This window comes from Megalops cyprinoides, chromosome 14 (genome assembly GCF_013368585.1).
Source record: "Megalops cyprinoides isolate fMegCyp1 chromosome 14, fMegCyp1.pri, whole genome shotgun sequence".
Lineage (NCBI taxonomy): Eukaryota > Metazoa > Chordata > Actinopteri > Elopiformes > Megalopidae > Megalops > Megalops cyprinoides.
Genome location: NC_050596.1, coordinates 20,266,137 through 20,289,378, shown reverse-complemented (window position 1 = coordinate 20,289,378; position 23,242 = coordinate 20,266,137). Strand labels below are relative to the sequence as shown.

Below are 23,242 nucleotides of genomic sequence, written 5' to 3'. Positions count from 1 at the left end.
CTTCTGTTTAATCTGAAAGATTCAAGGGAGGCAGACATTCTTACTTTACTAAAATACTGATGAATAAATGCTCAATACTCTGAATAAACAAATATATATCTATGGCAAGATTTTCTTATTTTAAAGAGTAACTGCTCTTCAATATTTTATCAAGATTTTATATTTGAATGTGCTGGCATACAGCTAGCAAGTTAGAGAGCTAGTGAATCAGCATCCATGACTGTCATCGTCAAAGTATACATATGACATTCAAGTTTGACTAGCATATTTGTGGCATATGTTGGATAAAGGCCATAACCAAGATTCATATCACTTTCATGTACGAGATTTTCACAAGTTACAAACTGGATCACTTGACCACGTGTACAAATACATGAGTTTGTAGTGCTTCCTTGTGTGAGAGGAATAAGGGGTTTCCTACCATGCGAGTCTCATGACATCCACAGAGAAGTCACCGCCTGCACGCAGGTAGTCCCTCCTACCACCCGTGACATCTGTGACACTTCCCTCTCATCAAACCTGGGTCATTCCAATCTAAGCCATAATCAGACTGCTGCACATTAAGTTGAACAGAAAGCCTTTCTAGTTCAAAATGGCCTTACCTGCTGTTTAAACTACTTTGTCATGAGTATTTTATTCTGCAGTGCAATTAAATTTAAATAGGATGGCACACTTTTCTAAAAGTCACCCAATGAAGGGCCTTAGTAATTTACTACATATTAAAGTCCACAACCCCCCCACTCGAACTTCATTATCCCTATTATTAAAAAAGAAAACCATTACTTCCTAAACCCTTGGTGACTACACCTGCATTGGTCTCTCAATTTAGCTGAAATGTTAGTTCATGAAGTCCAAGGACACCGTGTTTTTGAAAAGTTTTGCTTTTTGTTTAATGAATACACTTTCTTTTTATGACATAACTTATCCTTTAATACATACAACTGGTCCTGAGAGGAGGACGTGCTGGTTGTATCCAATCAAGGATGCAAACCAGTTTGCATTCTTCCCACAGAGCAGAAAAACAGGTGAAGAGCTGATACTCTGAGACTGGGGGTTTTTGTAAGTACGTTTTGTTTTTTTTGTTTTTTTTCCTGCTCTGAGGCTCCAGAACTAGTTCTCTCCGTTCACTTCAGCCAGACGTACTTGTCACCGACGTCCCTGTTGTAACCTGGAGCGAACATCTTTCCCGGGAGCTGAGGAGAAGAGGAAAGAGAATCCAGCATGAGGGGCGGGGGGAAATGAAAGCAACATTGCAACGGGTGCCTGCACTTTGAGACGAATGTTTCTGGGTGGCTTACAGGCGATGCATCTAGCACTCGCTGTTGAACACACCAGAAGCCCACTGCAGACTGAATGGGCTCTCTGCCTCTCTCTCACACTTTCACTCTGTGCTCAATACATCTGGGAAACAAGGGATGTGGGAGCTATGAGTCAGTTAGGGCAACAAGGCTGCCTCTCTTGTTACAGGGAGCATAAAATCCACCTCCGCCATCAAACCGTACCACAATTTAACAGTGCTCGATAAGAGTGAAGAGCTCTCCTCTGAAGGATTTATGATATGTTTTCATTCTATTTTCAAGTTATAAAAGTGCTACAAACATCTGTTTGAAGACTCAAAAAAATGTGTCTGCCAAAAACCCCCGACTAAATTACAAGGAGGAAGACTGATTTAGGGGATGGCAGTGCTCCTTCCAGCTGATTTGTGGTGTGAATGGTATCAATATGCTGCATGCTGAAGAATTTAGAGTGTAGCTTAGCCCCAAACAGTGTATCATTGTTATCAAAACAAACAATTGTAAAACCAGTCACGGTCCCTAAAAAAGCAGAAATACAAGTTACGAAAAGACAGAAAAAAAATTAAAGGGGTGGGAGGTTGTAGATTTCTGAATAACTGAATAACTGTTTACTTTAACTGTACCACTGTTTCATTCATTGCCAAAGTGATTATGTAAACGTACAGTATATGTACAGGGGGTAGACAACATAGCCTCAAAACACAAAACAATAAATGACAGTAATTGACTAAAACAGAGTTACCTGTATTAGCATCTCCCTTTACCTGTGGAATAGCTTCAGCCTTTCTTGGAATGCTAATATATAAGTTTTGAACTGTTTCCAGTGGGATACTGGACCATTCTTCAAGGAGGAACACTTCTAGTCCTTTGAGAGATGGAGGTAGAAATCTACTCCACACTCTACCTTCCAGAACGTAATAGTCTCATAAAACAGCACCACAAATCCCGCTCTTAATTACACAATTTAAATACAACAATAACACGGTATCGTTTAGATAGTTTTGGACTGCCCATTCGGTGTCACACCTGATGTCTACATATCTCTTCAATGTCAGTAGAATTTTCAGGCAATAGGGGAGCTTTTCTGTAGGGGGTTCTGGTCTGAGCACACTATGGGTTCACATTTTAAGATATTGCTAGATTTCATATTTTTGGATATTCTACAAAAATCCAGATTCATCTCAACCGGGATGGCTCTACCAAATTTGACAAACCATCTATTCACCTTGCACAAACCTGAAATACACGAGTCCAAAACACTAATAACAAGACTGAAAAAACTAAATCAAAACGTGTTTAGACATGCAGCTGGAGCAACATTACAAAAACTTTCACAACAACAGTAGCTGTTTCTGCTAGACAAGCCTTGCTGTGTGTTTTAATACTGGCAAAGAGGATCAAAACACAGCACTCCAATCTGCTTCAGGTTTGCAGGCCACTCCATTCCAAAAGCAGCCCTTGCCTGCTGGGAAACAGAATTCTTTAAATAGCCAATCACTCTGCGTCTGAGTGTTGTTCTCTTTCTCGTGTTCTATAAATAAGGATGTTTTGGACGACTGCTCGCGCTCCTCTCGTCTTGATAAAAAGGGCCTGCTGGCTTCTGGCAGGACGTCCGGGTTCGATCCCGCTCTGAACACCTCCAGGCCACCCGACGGTTTGAGTTATCTGCGGTTCAGACGTCTCTGAGGCTGCTGGACCCACGCCGTGGGTGAAATTCCCTGGCAAGGAGGGTGCCTTTTCTTTCTTTCTTTCTTTTTTTTTTTTTTTAAATCAACTATCTGAAGATGGCGGCCAAGCGTTTTTCCCGTAAGCATGGACGGACCACCCACTCGGTTCAATCTGACTGAACCCTGGAACAGCGACAATGGCGGGTGGGTGGGGAGTGGGATGCGCTTGAGCGAGGCAGGGCGACACACAGCTGTCTACATTGCACCCATGGGAGCCTCAGCAAGAGGGACCCCGTAAATCACCAATCCCCGCCAATCATCACTCACCACAGCAACATCTGATGCACAGCACCCTGGATCAAACTCACAGGCCCTCAGCTGTGCGCACTTACACTGGCTGAGAGGGCATGGCTTGAAGGACTTTCTCACAGACCGTCGAGCAAGCTGAAATTGAGTCAACTCATTAGCTGTTTATTCACCTGTAGCCTCCACGCGTCTTGCGATAGGTAAACGGTGCAGACCTGTGACCATCTCCTGCTGCTAGGGGGAATGCGCTAAAGATCTGATCACCAAGTTTGTGTCCCTTTGCCCTCTTCTGAGTTGGGTGAGGAGGACCAGAAAATTTACAGCAGTTAACATCACAGTGGTCCATCTGTCTCCTCTGCTTCTAATTAAGACTAGGGGGAAAGGGTGAGGGGAGGTGTCCTTGTTTCTCAGGCGTGTGCGTACATACGTGTGTGTGTGTGTGTGTGTGTGTGTGTGTGTGTGTGGGGAGGGGGTGAACTTTTGGCTCTCCCTCACACCCTGAACGCTCATTACACGGTAAGCGAGTTCCCTCCAGCTCTCACTCTAATATAACCCAGCTTCTCTGCACAGCAAATGTGATGTGTAAACACAATACATAAAAAAGGAGCTAAAAACGGGCTAATTAGCACGCAGATGGAGTGAGCGTAGGCCAACGCCTCCATTCACCCACTCACCCCCCCCCTTCCCTTACCTGTTTCCCCACCCCAAGTGCAGCTCATACTCCTGCTGTGAGAAGTAGCTCTCAAGCTCTGGACACAAAAAACTAGCAGCACTGTTTCTTGTATGGTATACTGCAAAGGGGAAAAAAATGAATTCACCGATACAGCTCCTTCCGTCTTTTGCCAGCTTCTACGGGCCACCCCGTCCTGACGCTGTGCTCCGTTTGGAGCCTTGCTCCTACCATCTTGCCTCAATTCCCCTTGTTTTTAAACAGTCCGCAGTTTTGCATTCTCGTCAGGCTCGCGTTGGCAGGTCCTTGGCGGGGTTTGTTTGATTTAGCCAAACAAAACACTATAAGCCCTATCTGCACTTCGTCAGCAGTCACGGAACGCGGGCAAAGCGGACTTCTCATACGCGTAGCCTTTCGGCAGGCAGCTCAAACGTCCCCTTCTGGCGAGTTGGCAAACGCCGCAAGCACGCCATGGAGGGAAACAGGGCACCAACTTTCATATTTGGCTCCTCCAGAGCCTGCCCACACTTCCCCTCACACGCATTCCAAATAAGAACAAATGGCAGCTGGGAATTCCAAAATACAATATTTCATACATATTTATTATTCCCTACCCACAAGTTTTACAAAGCAGTGACGCTTGGGAGGTGTTAAGGGACAAATGTTTAGGGACTTGTGACCATATGGTTGCTAGTTTGAATCTCTAGTGGGACACTGCTGTTGCTGCCATGTGTGACTTACTGAACCCAACTGTTTGGTCGCGCGTCCATCACGGTTGTTGGCATTGAACCACACCTGGACCACCACAGACTTAAAAGGCCAGCGTGTGCTGCGTGTTTCAGTCTGACAGAGTGGTTAGCTGCGGTGGGTCAGGAAATGTCAGCGACCACCAGAAGAAACAGCTCTTTTCAATAAACGTCCTTCCCAATTTGTCAAACCAAGACTGCCAAACAATCAAGCTCAAGAATGACTTGAACTGCTGAAATAATCTGGGAAAACATTAACTCGGCATGGAGAAAAAGGAAAGACTTGTTTTGACAATGCACACATAGCAATGTCATCTAGTACGTAATTATAAAGTAAAATTAGTTCCCACAGTTGTTGGAATTTCTGACCATGCTCAAATTCACTCTTGCAATTATGATGCCATTATATCAATGTTATTGTACCATCAGTTCCCTCATTGTGTACAATCTGAAGCTCATGGAAAACTACATAAACTGTCATTTTATTTCAATATATTTTTTTTTTCCTTATAATAAAATAAGCATGTAGAAAAGGTCCATGAGCCTTTACTTCTAAGGAAAAAGCAACGCACGAGAGAAAAAAAAAAACAGATAGGTCTTTTCCACTTCATGTGGATAAACTTGTGTGCTTCTCACATATTGCATTGGTGGAAATGAAATGCACTGTTCAAACAAAGTAGCGGAGAACTGAGGGGTGGTCAGCAGGGAAAAGGAAACTAATTTATACACCTTGCTTCCATCCCTACAAGGTTGCTTTGTTCCTCTGATTTCTGCAGTCGCCTGCCTTTAGGGGTTCTCCAGCTACACACTTGTCTCCCCCAAGCTGAACATTACCCCAACCCCATTCACCACCCCCCACCACCACCACCACCCACCAACCCCCCCATTCCATTACCGATCTGTAGTCATAGTAGGCCTTGTCGTATTCATGAGCCCCAATAGTGACTTCAGGCAGGAACCTGGAGATGCAAGTGAGGCTGATGACTCTCTGCTTGTCTTGAGCCCTGGAGAAACAGAGCAACAAGTTTGTGAGGAGATTGAAGTCACAACCACACCAAGACATTTCAGGGCTTGTCTTGCATTTCCCTTCTTGAGCACATTTCAAAACAGTATACTATTAAAAGCAGCAGTCCGATAGCCCATGCAGTCACATGAGCTACTATGAGTCTTGCTAACAGAAGCCCTGGGATTAATTCAGGGCCTTAGCTGTGCTGCTGACAGAAGCCCTGAGAGTCACACAAGGCCCTGTGTGATTGGTGGTCTAACTCTCCTCTGTGTGGAGAAATCCAGCTTGGTCAAAGCCAGACAACACCAAGGTAAAAATGTACACATCTCAACCCCCCCCCCCCCCCCCCCACCCCCCCCCCCCATCCAGAGCTCAAGGGCCACCACCACTCAAGAATATAGCTACAGTTCACAACAGCAGGTCAGCTGAGGCTGACAGCCTGCAAGTGGGAGAGAACGTACTCCCCCCCACACACCATTAACAAAGAAGGGAATAAAAATTCCAGAACCATCACACAGGCAGTGATCAGAGAATTTATGGATGAAAAGTCCAGACCTCTAAGGCTTGCAAGGGAGTTTTCCTCCTCCCTCTGTGACCCAAATAGTTTCAATATGAACAATATGAATCAGACAATTCTGCTCCAGCCATTATTCAGTCTATAAAGTGGCCTATTAATCTTTTAAAAACCTTCTTTGAACATTGCAACAACTGGATGTGTATCTGGTTATCTGGAGAGGAGAGACAGTCCAGGGTGATTCATTACAGGCGTATTTGGGACACATCCAGGTGCATTATGGCGGTAGATGGGTCTCTCATTTCAGGTTATTCATGAGCCCCACACTCTCAGGTTTATCTCGCTGCTCCACCCCTGCATTTCACTTCGGTCCTAACGGAGAATGTGGGACAGGCTTGCCAAGACAAGCAGGGCCTCATCAGTAACTCAAACCCTGTGTTCGCCTTGCAGAGTGTGATGGTTGATTAACAATATTTTACTTAAAATATATCTGCGTCAAACAACCGCGCTGGAGGCCCGTGGAATTGGATACGAACAGGTGCCGAGAGGAGGGACTTCCTTTCAGGCTTCCAGAAACAACATTTCCCAATTACGAATTTCCCAGTGCCCACAATGGCGTCCTTTTGCACGCATGGGTGAAATTTGCGGCGTGCTTTGATTCCACGGGCTGGTAGAAATGGCGCAAGAACTGAGACCAGCTGCAAAGGAAAATGGGTGTGAATTCGCCCACATGTCTTGTCTGCTTAGCCACAGCTGCTGGGGAATTCATTCATATATGCCAGCCTGGACAATGTGAGACCAACCCCTGCCTTTGTGCCAGTTACATCTGACACGATAAAACCTCAGTCAAAAGGGAAAAGACAATGTCCTTCTCACCCTCTGAATAATATAGCCTAAAACCTTGGTGTACTTTTGTTTGTCCATAAATACTCACAGCATTCGCAGGTAGTGGAGGGAGACATCATCTTGTTCCACCCAAGGTCCTTTTTCAAACTTCAGGTACTCAATGTCTTCCACCATCTGCCAAGGGAAAATACTGCTGAGATCTGGACAGAACTACTGGGGTCTGGACTGAGAACAACCTCTCAGTGTGATCTTGCCCTTGTTTGAACTGTTTTCTTATATACACACACACACACACACACACACACACACGTGCACATACACGCACAAGCACGCTATCATGATCAGTACGAGAACCTTTCATTCAGAGCCAGCTTGCTATAAACCGTTAATCACCCAGCCCTGGCCGCTGGTCTGGAGGATTCTGGGAGGATTAAGTGGCCCGTGGGAAGCCGTCGGGTTTTCTTGCCGGCGCGGAGCTGAGGCTCAGCCAGCCCATCCCTCATGGGAGTGCGGCAGGAGTCTGAGCCCTAATCAGCTGCAGACAAGCAGGGCCTATGCAGGCCAATACAGAGAGCATGGGGGCCCCTGGAAACTGACGGTAACATTAATATGGCCAGGCCCAAAGGCCCCTGAGGCCCATCAGGGTGGCCCGGCCTTAGTGGCCCCAGAATTCGCCACCAGAGAATGCCCGGAATGGGCCTTTTAGTCCAGAAAACTAAACTTTCCAAACTGGTAGCTCTATACAACTATGTAAAACTGTGTAAATACGTGACTGAAAAGTGAAATCAAGAGAAGGAGACATGGTGTCATGGCCCTCTAAAGTCCTCAATTATGACAACAGTAAAACAAATTCATTAAAATTCATTAAAGGCACCTCTTGGCCACTCACATCAAAAAAATGTTAAGCAGTAACAGAGCTGTTTCAAGGATAATTACAGAAGCCTCGATGAGTAAAAATTTACCCTTCCCACATAAGCCAGATTGGCAGAAATGCAAACATCCATCAGCCCTTTTCATGTAAACCAATAGCTTGGAAAAGACAGCAAAAACAGAGAGGAGGAGGTGCATAAAAAAACCCTCAGATCGAGGAAAAGAAACTAAGAGGGAACCAAAACACCCCTTCCAGGCAGTACTATTCCACAGGCTGAAACAGAGAGGAAAGAACTGCTTCATGCCAACTTGCACTACTGTTTTCTAGTGTCCAATTAGCCCAGCAGATTACTACTTGATTACTTAAGATAGTCCCTCCTATGCTGATGTTGTAAACAGCTTCACTGCCTTACGGGTCAAACTTGCTGCCCTATACCAACGTGTGCTTCATATGAACTACAACCCCCACAAGGCACTTTCGACCTCATTATGATTAATAGGAGGCCAGTCAGGTTGACCAGCTTGCAATGCACCCAAAGGGTGACAAAGGAGTCGCAACCCAAACACCTATAGTGGCTGACTTGAGTAGGCTTGGACAGAGCCAGAGAGACCTGACACGTGACACGGAACTCGAGTATTAATTTCTAATACCTTCTGCTGAGATATTACAACAACACATTTCAGTCTCCACTGTTTCAGCAGGGGTGAGGAGCAGGCCAACCGTTTGCACACCATGATGCAGTGGTCCCGATTCCACACCAGCCATTTTTTCCACTTACCTTCTCAATATCCTGCACCTGCACCGAATCGTAGGCCAGCAACTCGGCTTCCTTACTAGAAATAAGTTGAACACAGAGAAACTATCAGTATTAAGTCCTCAAGCCCACTAAAAATACCTTTAGTGTTTGCGTAACCATATACAGTATATATACTGTACTGAAGAGGGACGTTCTTAAACACATACTACATTTTTTCAGCACAAATTAGCTTCAAATCAGTTTTGAACTAAGCCAAAGGTTGACGGATAGCACTGCGTGATGGAATAAAAAACTCCTCATTTTGTATTTTCAATAAATCTTTTTTTCTTTGGCACCGTTTCCATGCTGCACCAGGTGGACTCTGGTATCTTATTTAATGGCACATTCCCCAGCTATGGCTAGCTGTGGGAGGGAGCGCACACCACAGGATGGGCTTTGTTATTTTAGGTTCGGGGCGAGGGAGGGAACAGGCTCACAGCTATGACGCTTCCAGCAGCTGTGCTCTTTACAGAACCACATAAGAGATGGGAGCTACCCTTGGCGGCTCACGGGAAAAGAGGGTCAGTCCTTTAATAGGAACCTTGCACACCCCCCCTCACCTGATCTGGGGCAGGAAGTTCTTCTTGTAGGAGTCCTCAATGCTCTTCAGATAGGCCAAAGGGACGTTCTGAAGAGGAGCCTGCAGAAAAAAAAACGACTGTTCTTTTAAGTCACTGCTGATATTCCTGCTGTATCAGAATGAACATGCACATACGCAAGCACAAACAGCAAAGGGTTTGCCTGATTCACTTCTCTACAGCCTTGGATCCACAGAAATTTGCAATTCATCTGAACTGACTACAGGTGCAAAAATAAGAACACTGATTATATTATAAATGTGAATATGAGGTCAGAGAAGAAATCTATTGATGTGTATTATTATTTCTCTTATAGCAAGGATCAAAAAACCTTGAAGTATGTTAACAGCCTAACTTAGAAGCTCATCAGTGTCATTCCCTGACCCTCCATCTTCACACACAGACCATCTGTCCTCCTTCCTTCCTTTGCAGCAGTAGTACAAGAAATCACAAACATCATTAGGGTGCAGCGTTAACTCTCCAGTGAGGCTCAGTTAATAGACACATCCTGACAACCCTTCATATTACACGCCTTCAAATGTGTCAAACAGCTTTTCCGCGTTTGCTTTCCCATGATAAAAATGTGCAATTTTGTTCTTAAACCGCAATCAAGCATTAACTGTTTTCGTTACCCCCTTTTTTTTTACATTAAACAATAGTTTGTATTTCTATTAAACATTACCACATGTTAAAGGCAGGCTCTCGTGGGGCGGCGGGGGGGGGGTAGGCTGCAGAGAGCACAAAGTGAGCCCGGACTGAGGTGGCTTTGTAAGGCCTGAGCCCCTCCAATCCCCCCGCTTAACTGAAACCACGTGTGCAGCAGTGCCGCTGAACCGCTACAGCAAGTGTCTCTCTTCATTACCGTGTTTATTTTCACACGCTGGCAGAAAATTGGGCATTACGGAGGGAGGGGCCGCACCAGGTGAGAAAACCGAAAACATGTTTATGCCGCACCTCCAGGCCTGCACCTGCGGATCCGCATCGGAGCGCGAGGGCTCACCTCCTCCCCCGAGCCCCGAGACACAGCGAGTTGCCTGATCTTAGCCAGTTTACCAGAGAACGCCGACAAGCTGCCTCTTGCTCCAGTACATTCGTAATAGCAGATTCTCAACTTGCAGTTTTTAAAATAAGCTCATTTTCTGGCAAGAGTAACCGATAAAATACATAAGGAAGAAAATGAAGGAATGAATATCAGAAAATGAAGCTGAATATTTTGGGCATTGTGAGGCCGGAGAAGGCAGAGGCTCCAACTTCCACTGAAACCTGGGGTGAGGGTAAGGTAAGGCAATGACCTCACCAAAGAGTTGACTTCAAGAGAATGCAAATTCTCAAAGTAGGACAAAGCATTGGCAGGACTACTGTCTGAAGCAAAAACGACATGTCAGAGCATAACTCAGTCTCCCGTCTACTCAAGACCACAGCTAATAATCCCTCGTCATAAAAGGGAAAAAGAGAAACAAGGGTGATTAGTCTTCCAAATGTTAGTCCAATGCCTACCAGAGGTAGGTGGTTCTGACAGCAGGACGTGTGACTCATAGGTTGGAGTCAACAACACAAGTCCAAGGCAGAGTCCATGGAAAAATCCACGACCAGATGATAAGTTCAAGTTTACTCTGACTCTCCATTTTTCTGCAGAAACAAAAGCATACACCCACACGCATATACACACACTAGTGCGCACACTCCTGCACCAACATCTGTCGCCAATTACAGGAAGGCGCTGGCCAGCTCGCGGGGGTAAGTGGGAATTCAGGACGGCAGTGGGAAACAGATCGCAGGAAGTCTTCTGAAAGAGACGCACCGGGATGCTCATGCCGTGTGTGGGGCACACGGGGAGTTGCTGGGAATTGGTCAAAGTTTGCTCACTCACTGGGCCCATTTTCCTCCCGAAGTTACCCTGTGAAGATTCCCTAGATGCACACTGTGAATTTCTAAATCTTTCTGCTTCCTGTTCTCCCATCAACACACCAACAAAGATAAGAGACACCATCCTGACAGCACAAAGGCAAAAAAAAATCAGGACAAATTTAACACAGCCAAATCTAAAAATTTTGTGACAGCACCCAACCTTGTTTGTTTGACTTACCCAAGGCATCCTACGTATCTACCGTTTCACACATCATAGTCATACATTAATGCGATACTGCTCTGACATTTACCGGGCCAATCCAGATAGCAGTCCTCCTCAAAGGCACTGCAAGCAGTTCCAAATCAGGGCCTTGCACCTGCAATCTTCCATTTACCCACTTTGATAAGCACTAGTCCACATTACACCTGCAGTACTGCCCCCCCCACTTCCCTAAAACTCTTTTTCCAGCTGCCATGCCAAACTCACTTTAACGACCTTCATGTAGTTCTGTTCACGGGCCAATTCCAGTCTGGATAACCTATCTCCAGAGCCTGTTCCAGCTCGCTTGCTAGGATAAGACGGGGTGGACAGAGAGCACACGGCTAGTGGCGATGTCCTCCGGATTAGGTTTAGAGCAGTCGTTAGGCTGGAGGTACAGCTGAAGTCAATTTTCTGCCTATTTAGAGCCATGACCACAATGAGCCACAATGGATTGCCTTCAAGCATCTACTTTAATGTCTACCACTCTAATGTAGCTTCCATGTGAGGCCAGTATATTGCCTTCTTAATACCAACAGCTATCCACTCAGAAGCAGTAACAAGTAGCTGACTCATCTCCCTGCTGCATGCTGCATTGGAACCTTCTTGTAAAACTCTTACAGATTAAACATGGATGCCCTGCATACCAATCATCCCCCATATATATATAGTAACTCTGTGCGCGGTCAACCAGTGAGTTTCCAGGCGACGAGATCAATCGTGGGTGACAACTGCTTTTGAAAAATGGAGACATTACAAGGGTACAGATCTTAAACACGACTGAGAATTTGGTGAGAATCTGGTAGAATCCTTCACACATGTCATTCTCCCCACCTGGCCTGACTGCTTCAGTTTTTTCTGCACTTCTTCAGCGGGGACGTCCACATAGATGACGAGATGCGGGGGCAGGAACTCGCAGATGCTGATGCCTTTGATTTCATTGTAGTGCTCCACACCTGCAGCACAGAGGAGACAGAGACAGGGAAAGTGTCAGTCTCTGTGCTGGTGGTATGGTACCTCTCCATTATTATTAATATGTGGATATGTGGATTATGAACCTTAAAGCAGCTCAGAAAAGGGCTTGAGTTAGAGATAAGATTAAAAAAGGCAATAATTTGTGCAGATTATATGTTGCTTAAAAAGCACCAAAAGTGGTCCTGGATGCAAAAAAAAAATCCTGGGAGAGTGTTTTGTTAGCCTCTCCCATCTGTCACATGTGAATAAAGCAACTAATCATGGTCAATGGGGTTCACTTTCAAAATAACTTTTTATAGAAGCTTTTTACCAATTAAGGTAAATACATACAGATAAATAACTGTAATTGCAGGTGACCTTCAATTTAAACATGAACCCTTTTTTTCTCCCCCCATATGACATTGTATCATGGCCATGGTCTTTATAGTCCCCCCCCTCACCCACACCACCCCACCCACAGCCCCTAACCCACTAACGCTCACTCACACTGCTTCCTGATGTAGCCCTGTTTGAGCATGGCCTCCAGGAAGACGAAGTCGCTATAGGGAGATCTCTCCAGGATTACTCCTTGACCTGAACAGATGAGAAAGTGGCGGCACGTCAAATTGTCCAGCTCCGAAATACTGAGTACAACTCACCCAGTCCCTTCCCTTCCCTTCATCATATGGAAATTGCACTGTACATTGGTGAAAAAAGTCTGCACCAATCAATGATGTCATGGCTATCACTGAGGGATCTGCCAGATAACAATCAAGAGAAATCCTATGACTTCCGCAACTTCTGTAAACAAACTCTTTTGCGACAAAGGGATTAACAGAATCATAAATCATTAATAATTCTTAAAAACAATATGGAAGTAGCAAGGTCACTTGTGCTTCAAATAAACTAAGGTTTGGTATATTTATAGAACATATTAATAAATCTCTCCCCAAATCCTGATTTGGCCCAGTAAAGCTTCAAAGTGTCCATTTATTTTAAGTCCACTATGATTAGATAGGCCTTTGACATCATTACCACGAAATCAGCTATTAACAGCTGCTGGTGCAGCTCCTTGTGAATGCGATTTTCCACCCTCTTTTTACCTGTGCTGAGCAGGTGCTCAAGGGCATCCGCATACTGCAGGAGCCGGACATGGTACATCCAAGACTGCAGGCGGTACGAGTTCCCATCGGGCGCCTTGGGGTCCTTGTAGAACTTCTCCAGGCTGCAGTTCCCATTGAACCGCGTGTCCATAGGCTCCTTCTCTCCTGTCACTTTGTCCAGGTAGTAAATGTCCGCTTCAGGCATGTACAACATGCCTAAGATGACAGCACAAGTTACAGTCCACATAAGGGAAAACCAACATAAACAAGTAGGTGCATGTAATAACAATGTATTTGTCATGTCGTACTGCTGCAAAGTGGGGGGGGGGCAAAACTTTGGTTCTAGTTAACAGCCACCACTACATTAGCAGACATCATAGATAAGGGTTAACTATCCAAGGAAAGATAAACCCCTGAGCCACTCAAAGGCTTTAACACCAGACATCTGAAATTATTTCACAGCTACGTAGTTCTCCGTTAATGTCAGAATATTTGAAAGTATTTACCCAGCCTGTCTGCCAGCTTTTGTGCCAGAGCCCCCTTCCCCGAGGCTAAATTTCCTTCAATAGTGATGATCTTGCTGTACTCTTTGAACTTTGGTTTGGTTCTCTCGCCCAAAACATACGCCAACCAGCCATATTCCAGGTTCCTGGGGGCACCGGTGTGAATCCTGGCCTGGAGAACATCATATTGGTAATTAGGACTGTCATCTCGTACATTCAGTGATTTCTGCTTCTAGTTTCTACACGTAAACGTTAACACTATGCTAGTCATGTTTAAACTGTGCTAGCAAGCTATCTTTCGGCATATGCCAATTTTCACTTGAGCAAATTAGCTATCAAAAATCTGTGTAGCAAAGTACGATTAGACAGGTGGATATCTCGTTTTATGAATGGACACAATCTACTTAACGAGCTAATTTTTGAAAGGCTACAGGTACATCTGCCAGTCAGTCTGCAACGAAGACAAACACTACTAGTGCGCTATCTATCTTATCTAACGTTAACTCGATACATCTTAAGTAATTGAAGTTCACATTAGCTAGCTAGATAGTTAGGAAACGTACTACACCAACCAGTCTGCCAGCTAAATAGCCAGAGCCGATCCATGTCAACCTAGTGCTCTTTGCTTGTTTTGATGTCCTTGTAGCGGAGGCTAGATAGCTATATTCCAGAGGCCCTTCTCTCGCTAGGTCTAATTGACCATGAACATGATTCGCGCTACAAGTAAGAATGTCTTACCATCTGAACCGTGGACCCCACTTTGAAGACGGCTGCACCCGAAGGGGTGAACAACCGAACAACCCGTAGAGCCATCAGTTATGCTCCAAAATTTGCAGATCCTTACGGCTCCGAATTGACCCCAACTTCGCCCTCCTCCACCCGATGCGAAAATTATACGTCAGAGGGTCCATTCCTAGTCCCTGTCGCGTTTCTGTGAAGTCATCAAAAGTGTGGCCAATCGCATGCCTGAGCATGCTTCCCCTCGTCCTCCGCGTAGACTGGTAAAGTTGTTGTGCATTTTCTTACAGAACTAAGGCGAACCCCAGAAAAAACATAATTCCTTGTGTTTTATATGGAGAAATACAAATAGATGTAGTCATTTTTGTGACAGTCGCCCACATGGAATTATTTCTCGCAAATAAGAAACTGCCAGCACTGTTTGTTTGTTTTCTTTGTATCCAATAGATGGTGCTATACCTCGCCTTTTTATTTGCCTTTATTTCACACCATAAAATGCATTTCAGTGGGTAATTCCCCATCACAATGGGGCCTACAGATTTAGCTCCTCTGCAACCCTGTGGCAGTTGAATGTATATTATATTATATTATATTATATTATATTATTAAACAACATGATCCTGATGCATTCTTGTAGAATCACACGATAATGATCAGATAGCCTGATGTAATAGGGGATTGAATTGACAGCTGTAGTATAAAATAAGTTGAGTGGTTCTGAGAGGAAGCATTCCCTCTGCCTGGTGAAACGGACAGCACAGTTTTTGTTTGTTTGCTTGTTGTTTGGGGTGTGGGGGTCTTTGGAACAGAGGTAGCAGAGATGTACACTAATTCCTGTAACCGCAGCAGAGACATCATGAGCAACAGTGAAGTCATAAAACTGTGGCTTATAAAATGATTGGGTTATCCCAATCAAGTCAAATTGCACTGCTACTTTCACTCTCTTTACTACCCCCAGCAAGTCTGGCCCAGTTTTATTTAAAAAAAAGATTTGTGATGGGTCTACAAGTACAGGTCAAAGAAAAACATTGCACAAGTTTATCTAAGAATGATTTATTTGTCTTGATTCCAGTATCGGGGGAAGGATCCTTTCTGGAATGCTTGCCGAGTTTCATCTACTTCCAGTCACCACACTTGGCTTGATGTAACATGTTGGAACCCTGAAGGGAACAGATGTACAGTACAACAATACTGTAAAGCCAGGAAAACACTGTATGCTTGAAACAAGTTTGTGACATAGCAAAGAGGGTATTTAACATTTGGTAAAATCTCTAATAATTTGCTCAGCAATTCAAGAATTACAACTATTAGTGAAATCTCTTTGTAAACAAACAAAACCTTTGCAACAGCAGGCCATTTCAACAGTTAGCATAGTTGCTATTGCTAATCTGACTGACAAGAGCTTACAAAACTGCCCTTAGCCCAGACCATTATGCCAGTTCAGCCTCTGCTGATGCTTATCTCCAGGAGTAATTCAAGTGTTACCTGTCAGGCATCCAACTTGATTTTTATAATGCATCCAGGTTTTTGTACTACAGCGCGTTTGCCTCAGAGCATGGAGCTATTCAAACAACGAAGAGCAACTGTTTGTGCCATCACCATGGAAACTGCAAATGTATACAAGGCCGTGTGTCAAACCTGTCAAGGGATGCCCAGCATATTTCACTTGTAATGATCCGGACATGCATTTCTCAGCTGTTTTCTTTTTTTTTTTTCTATAGGCAAAAACATCAAATCAGAGGAAAAAAAGCTGTGAGCTCTTGCCAAGACTTGAAGTGCAAAAACTGGCAAGGACTAAAGAGATAAAAAGGGAAAAAAAGGAAGTGGGGCACGCCTCATCAAACGATTTAGTTAAATACAGAAAAGAAAACATTGAGCAATTTTTGTTTAAGGCAAACATAACCTTGGATTATGTATGTGTCCCTCTGGCAGACAGAAAGCCTTTTAAAAACATCCTAACTAAATCCTGAAATCATTTTGGAAGGACAGAGGCTATTAATTTCTATGGCAATTAGATCCTACCAAGAAAATCCACATTATGGGCATTATTGTAAATGACACAACAATGTGATTGCAATATTTAAAATGGGACAGCTGCCATTTCTAAATTTGCCAGATGATTGTAGCAACAATAAATGATGGTTTAATTATATGAATTATATACATAGATCAGGTTTACTTGTCTCAGCTGCCTCACTGGAAGTGCTAGTGTTTACATTATTCAATTTGATATATACATAAAATAGTGTGTTTAAGGAAAAAGTGTTTGCAGTTTTAAAGGATTATGGAGGGTCTAGAAATCGCCTCTGCATGTCTTAATAAACACTGTGGTAATCCGGGATTTGCAGTCTAAAAGTGGATTTATACCACAGTTTCAGGCTGTGTCGCCAAAACGTATAAACCTCTGGGGTTTTTATAGGCTTAAATGCCCTTTAATTCTTTAATTGCCTGATTTAAGAGTGTACTTGTGCCGTAAACACTGCATGGTTTTTATCACTGTTTCTGTATTTATGTCTTGCAGTTCACTCACCATAAATGCCAGGTACATTCTCTGTATAAAAGTACCTCTGTAAGATATCATATGTTTCCCATGTTTAGTATATGTGTTCTTGAAATGTTCCACACAGTTTATTAACAGTCTACGTGTAAGGGTGGGAAATATAAAATCCACAGAAGTGCACATGATATGGATATGCATTTGTGTATTAGTATTATTATATTTCAGTCCTAAAAACACACAATAAAGGACAAGCTTCTCAATTATTAACCATGCAAAGCTGGATCCAAAAGGTTGCTAGTTCAGTTCCCCACTTCTGCCAGACCTTTGAGCAAGACATTTAACCTGCATAGCATGTGTAAATATCCAGCTGTGCAGCTGCATGATATGCAGAAATGCTATGCACTGAATATTGTTTTGTCTGCTGCATTAATTCAATGAATAACAATAACATTGAATTAATTGAATATGTGATTACATTAATAAAGCAATGTCATCATATTTTGAATGGATTTACCTAATGTAAGTGGAAAATAATGTGCCAGTGCTACTAAAAACAACCAGGCCTCTTTAGCGCACTATGGCTAATTTACCCTGTAAAATTCTCTCTAAAAGTATACCTAAACAACATGCAATGTGACTACATTTCTGCCAAAGGCACTAAATGATTCAGAAAGCATCACAATTAGTATTGTTGTCACAGGGAAAGAAATGAGGTTGGCAAAGCTTAAACATACAGTAATGTGACCAGACATAAGCTCTTGACTAATAGCTTATACATACATGTGTTTATATTCAGCATATGTGAAGCACATTCATTTACATATGTAAACATAGGTACATGCTGGCTTAAGGTACCTATCTGTGTTGGTGTAACAAGATGCTTAACATGATCTAATCACAAAATGAACTTGCAGTCTCTGATAAAGACACATCCCTGATTGAAAATTTCATCATTCATACCAAACCCTATGTAACATTTCACATAACCACTATCATCCAAGATGAGCTATGAATGTTGGCAAAGAAAGACATGGCATATAGACTTGATGATTAAAGATTTTTCTCTACATGCACACGTGGAAGCTCAATCATCTTTGACAAGCTCTGTAGTGCATTGAGTTATTTTTTTTTTTAGAAAACGTGAATTTACACTACTTCCGAGCACCGTTGTTCTCACAGATTTATAAAAGGGGGCCACACACTGATACAGGCAGGCACAAGCAAATGCACGCACACACACACTTTCACACACAGACACACACACACACGCACACACACACTTTCACACACAGACAGACACACACACACAATGCAATATACAACCATCTGCCACACTCAGGTCTTGCTACCTAAGCCCTGTGAGAGAACGTTTTTCTGCCAGAATTTCCTTGTTTTACAGCAAGTTTTATTTTTATGAGGTTTTTTTTTTCAGCAGAAAGTCATTTTAACAGTGCCAGAGGGGTGGCATATCAGCAATGAAACATTCAGCAGTGAAGCATTGTTTAGAATTAAACAAAATTTTCTCTATGACAACAGAATTGGTTTTAATGCTTTCTGACCACAGTAGACCTTTTCCCTTCCAGCGTCTGTACTTCTACCAAGCCTGATTCACACCCATTGCACTAACAGCTTTTCCTGTTTTCTCAAGGCACTTGCACCACAATCTGACATCCCTACCCAGCACTAGCATGTATCAGCAGATTTTGGATTTAAACTTGACTTTCTCTACTGTCATCCATAGGGGTTAACAAAGGCCAGGTTCATCTAATGTGTGAGACCTAAACATGCAACCTCAGGCTATGTATGTTCATAAATAAATAATTTACATCCCAAGGTCCTCAAAACAAGTTTCTGTCTGGCATTAATATTTCTTCCTGGCACAGTTTAAGTAAACAGAGTGATAGCATGCTCTGTAGTTTAGCATGCAAGTTTGTTTTTTATCACAACAAAAGTAATATTACATTTTCACTTGAATTTCTACTAAATTCACAGTTCTTAGTTTGAACATCATAAACTTTCTTAGGGTGAAATTGTTTTACTTTCCCAAATAAGTGCCTGCACTGTTTTGTACTTGTGGTGCGAGATAAAAATGAACCATATAATTTCATTACAGTTGCTTAGCAGACATTCTTACTCAGAAAAACTTACACAGCGTACAAAGTTTACATGTTATCAATTTATACAGCTGGATATTCACTCAAGCAATTCAGGCTAACTACCTTGCCCAAGAGTACAACAGAAATTTCACCCAGGGGAATTGAACTGGCTGCTCTCTTCCTTTCCACCATACCCATTATGTTATAGGCTGATAAAGCACACTACACCAATGCCACTGGAAGATGAAGAACCCAGAGAAATGGCCACAGCTGCAATCCACTATCAACTATTACTGGCTTGAATTTTGAATTATGAATTACCTTTGCTGGTCAACAACCTTGATTGATTAATTTGCACAAATCCAACATTGGTGTTTATTGCTGTTTGTCACGCATTAGTGTGAAAGTGGTTCTGCCGAGTCCTATAGAGAAGCAGAAGCAGAGTAAGGAGTCACTGTAGGACACAAAACGCAACAAAAACAAGTTACCAGTTCCCGTTTACCTGACGTTAAGCAACAGGACTCCATGTCTCTCTGACATATGCTCCTACATGCACCACATGTCACTCAATTTTGTTTTGAGGCAGTAGTAATTTCATAAAGAGGGAACAGACATCTTTTCTCGCTGTGATGTTAATGGTGCTGCAGTTGCGCCCATGGATTAGCGCACACTAATGAGGATTTTATGTGATTACTGGACTTATAATTTGTCATTAGCTCACTGACTGGATCGCCACCACTCCTCAAGTGAAGAAACTGCAAATACCACTTACCACATTTCTCTTTCAATGCACCCTTCTGAGTTTTCCCAGAACACAGCCTCTGCAGGCATAGCTCTGCTAATTGAAAAATATATGTTTTTTTTTTTCTTTGTTCCTGAGGTAAAGACAGCCGAGTTGTTCCAGAGAACTGAGTTGTTATTCTTTTTATTTATTTTTCCAGGTATGGCCCCAAATTACACAACATCCAACTTCTCGTCCCTCATCTGGGTCCAGTACACTGATTCATTTTTGATTAATGTCTCAAGCATGCTGAGTCATGGTGCGCTGGAAGAAAAATGAGTATGTGAGCTTTGGTGTCAATGCTCTCTCACAGGAGTCATTTTCATACACAGTGCTCTTCTTGGCAATAATTTCTAAATAGAAACGTCTGTGTGTGAAAATGAAATTGGAAATGATGAGGTCTCTAAGGACTGACAAAATGGCCTCTGTTGTGAGACAGTGTAGCTATACCGATCGCTTGGTTAGATTCTACTTTTCTCTCCATATTGCCACAGCTGCTTGACTTTACCTTTATTTCATTTAATCAGTGACAATTCTTTTGCTGCGCAGCAGTGTTTGGAGGTCGTGTTTGTTTTTCCATTCTCTGTCAGGCACAGTGACTGAATCGCCCACACAGTGTTAACACTGTGGCCCCAAAAACACCATAGTGCAGTGTACCAGAAAATGTGTGGCACCCAGGTCCTTCCAAATTATTAAAGAAACTAGTTTCACACATTGCTTAAAATGTTCTCACCCACTTTCCAACTCAGGGAATTTTTTTACTTAAACTGTCATAGATTTTTGATTGACAGTCCAGCTCTTAAGCCAGGCCATCATGTATTTGTCCTTTGAATTATGTAATGTTATAGGCATATGTTTTTTATATATATATATATATATATATATATATATATATAATCACTAGACTGAGCAATATAACATTCAATACAATATTCCATACACTGAATTTCTGGATGAATAACAGCTAATCTCATTTCTAGTGCCACTCCCCTTCAGCATCTTGTGTGTTGTGTGTTTTTGATTTGGTGGAACACAGACTTTTCCTGGGCAGTGCAACCCAGTGGACAGTGACTTGGTGACAGGATGGTGACTTGTGTTGCTAAGGAGATGGGTATGCTCAGGTAGGTACTGATGACATCATGATGTCCACGACCAAGACAGGCTGCTGAGCCACGTCTCTTCCTGCACCGAGGCAAAGACTTACATGGATCCTACCTGCTTTATTCTGCTAGAAAACCCAGCGTCACAGTTCTAGGAAAAACTGTGCCTAAAAGAAGACATTAAGTGTCAGTATTTGAAAATGAACATAGTGCACAAAGCATACAGCTGATCAATGGCCTCTCATAGTCCTGACACATAAATTCTTTGTCCAGGCACACTCCTTGGGTTTCCCTACATGTCTGAAACAAAATATCAAAGAGTCAGATGTAGAGATTGGCTGAAAACATTCTAGCATTCTCACTAAAGCAGCAGAGTATTCTGGATAATGACTTGAAGAGTTGCTGTGAAAATTGTTTGTATTAAAAAGCTCTTAAAAGGGGAAAACAATTGTGGTCATTACTTTCTTCAGAACTATTGTGGTTTTTGTCCTCAGTACGAACACACAGTAGCACTTCTTGTAAACTGGTTTCTTGGGTAGCCATATATAGCCTCATCAACACGCAAATCAAAACCAACGGAAAACCTGACTGACCCTCCATTCGTTATATAACATAATGGTAACAGTTTATCATTTGTAATGTGTCTGAGTCACAGGGTATAGTGTTATTTATACGTTTTTTGCCTTTATGCGGCACTCAGTTCCTCGAATGTTGACATTTCTCCTCTCAAAGCAGGCCAACCTGGATTTGGGGTATATTGTGTTTATTTCATAGAGAAATTGTGGCCAAAGCTATGGGAAACAGTTCTGTTTCGACAGTTCTCTATTTTCTCCCTTTACAGAAGCCAAGGACCACATGCATGCTAGAGCTAGCAATTACTTTTTTCATGTTCTCAATTGTTTGCAAGTTCATTTATTGGTTTGTGGCTTTGGGACTTTTGAATACTCAGAAGCAAATCTTTGTTAAAGAGGTTTTCAAGCATCACTCTAAACTATTAAACAGATAACCTGAGGCTACCATTTCCACATCAATGATTATAGCTGATATATTTCACTTTTTATGAGGGGGATTTTTTTGCTAAACTCGCTGCATGATTCCACAGAGTAGCACATACCTGAGTTTTATCATGTTGCAGAATATTGCAGCTGCCTTGGTTACCTTGGTTAACAATGGTTCCAAACTTTATAGCAAGTACCTGTCATCCAAAACTACTTTTTGTATGCTGTTCCTAGTAAACATTATTGTTACATGAATGCAAAAACCTAAATATACTGTTTGGTAAATAAGCTTTTATTAATAGTAGTGGAATTACTTCCAAAAATAAATTAATATTGTGGGAAAACCAAAGACACATACCATTAAATGAATATGTTATTTTACCCAAGGCGACTTACAAATTTTTTACAAGGTTTTGTGCAGTATCTATTCACATGCCTGGTTACTAAAACTATTCAGGTTGTGTACAATACCTTGCTTAAAGGTACGACAGCAGTGGCCTACCTGTGAATCCAATTTATTCTTTCCTGGTAACAAGACCCTTAATAATGATTCCACACTGACACAAAAATATATAATAACATAAAATGACATTACTTATCCTAATTAATCCCTGAGACATCCAAAATAGTCATGAGTTTTTATTTATTTAATCACAAAGTTAAACTTGGAGCAAATTTCTGGGCAAACAAACCAGGGAATGTAAGGGGTTGTATAGATAGACAGCTGTAAAGGGGATGATTAGGTGGCTAGATTGAGAGAGACAGCTTGTGAACTTTAACAGGACACCACAGTTAACACCCTTCCTCTTTTAATAGGTGGGATGGGCTCTTGAATGACCACAATAAAGCATAACCAGAGTTTATCCTCTCATATAAAAACAACAGCACCTCTTACAGCACAGTGCTCTCAGCTTCCTTGGTCCACAGGGAAGGCTTGCGAACATTATTTCCAAAACAGCAACCTGATGTTCTCTGGAGGTTGCCCAAGTAAAATTAAACTCAGCCCCAGTTAGATACAGCTGTTATACAGAAGATAAGACTGCACAAGGGTTTGGCTGTTGGCTGTG

At 42.6% G+C, this 23,242-nt stretch overlaps 1 protein-coding gene across 1 annotated transcript; it reads right to left on the bottom strand.

The window, feature by feature from the left end:
• Positions 1–865: 865 nt before the first annotated feature.
• ndufa10 (NADH:ubiquinone oxidoreductase subunit A10) lies at positions 866–14,853 on the bottom strand. The gene is made up of 10 exons (XM_036545997.1): positions 14,701–14,853; positions 13,966–14,134; positions 13,460–13,675; positions 12,864–12,950; positions 12,237–12,358; positions 9,278–9,357; positions 8,700–8,754; positions 7,139–7,224; positions 5,580–5,688; positions 866–1,193 (listed from the first exon to the last, which is right to left on the bottom strand). The coding sequence occupies exons 1-10, from the start codon at positions 14,773–14,775 to the stop codon at positions 1,125–1,127; spliced, it is 1,068 nt and encodes a 355-aa protein (XP_036401890.1). The 5' UTR covers positions 14,776–14,853; the 3' UTR covers positions 866–1,124.
• Between the last annotated feature and the right edge of the window lie 8,389 nt (positions 14,854–23,242).

Excerpts from the sequence above, each read along its gene's own strand:
- ndufa10 (XM_036545997.1), bottom strand. The coding sequence starts at position 14,775 with ATGGCTCTACGGGTTGTTCGGTTGTTCACCCCTTCGGGTGCAGCCGTC. Across the intron at positions 14,135-14,700 it reads TGGGGTCCACGGTTCAGATG|GCCAGGATTCACACCGGTGC; the intron begins GTAAGACATTCT and ends GATGTTCTCCAG. Across the intron at positions 12,359-12,863 it reads GGGCTACATCAGGAAGCAGT|GTGTGGAGCACTACAATGAA; the intron begins GTGAGTGAGCGT and ends TCTGTGCTGCAG.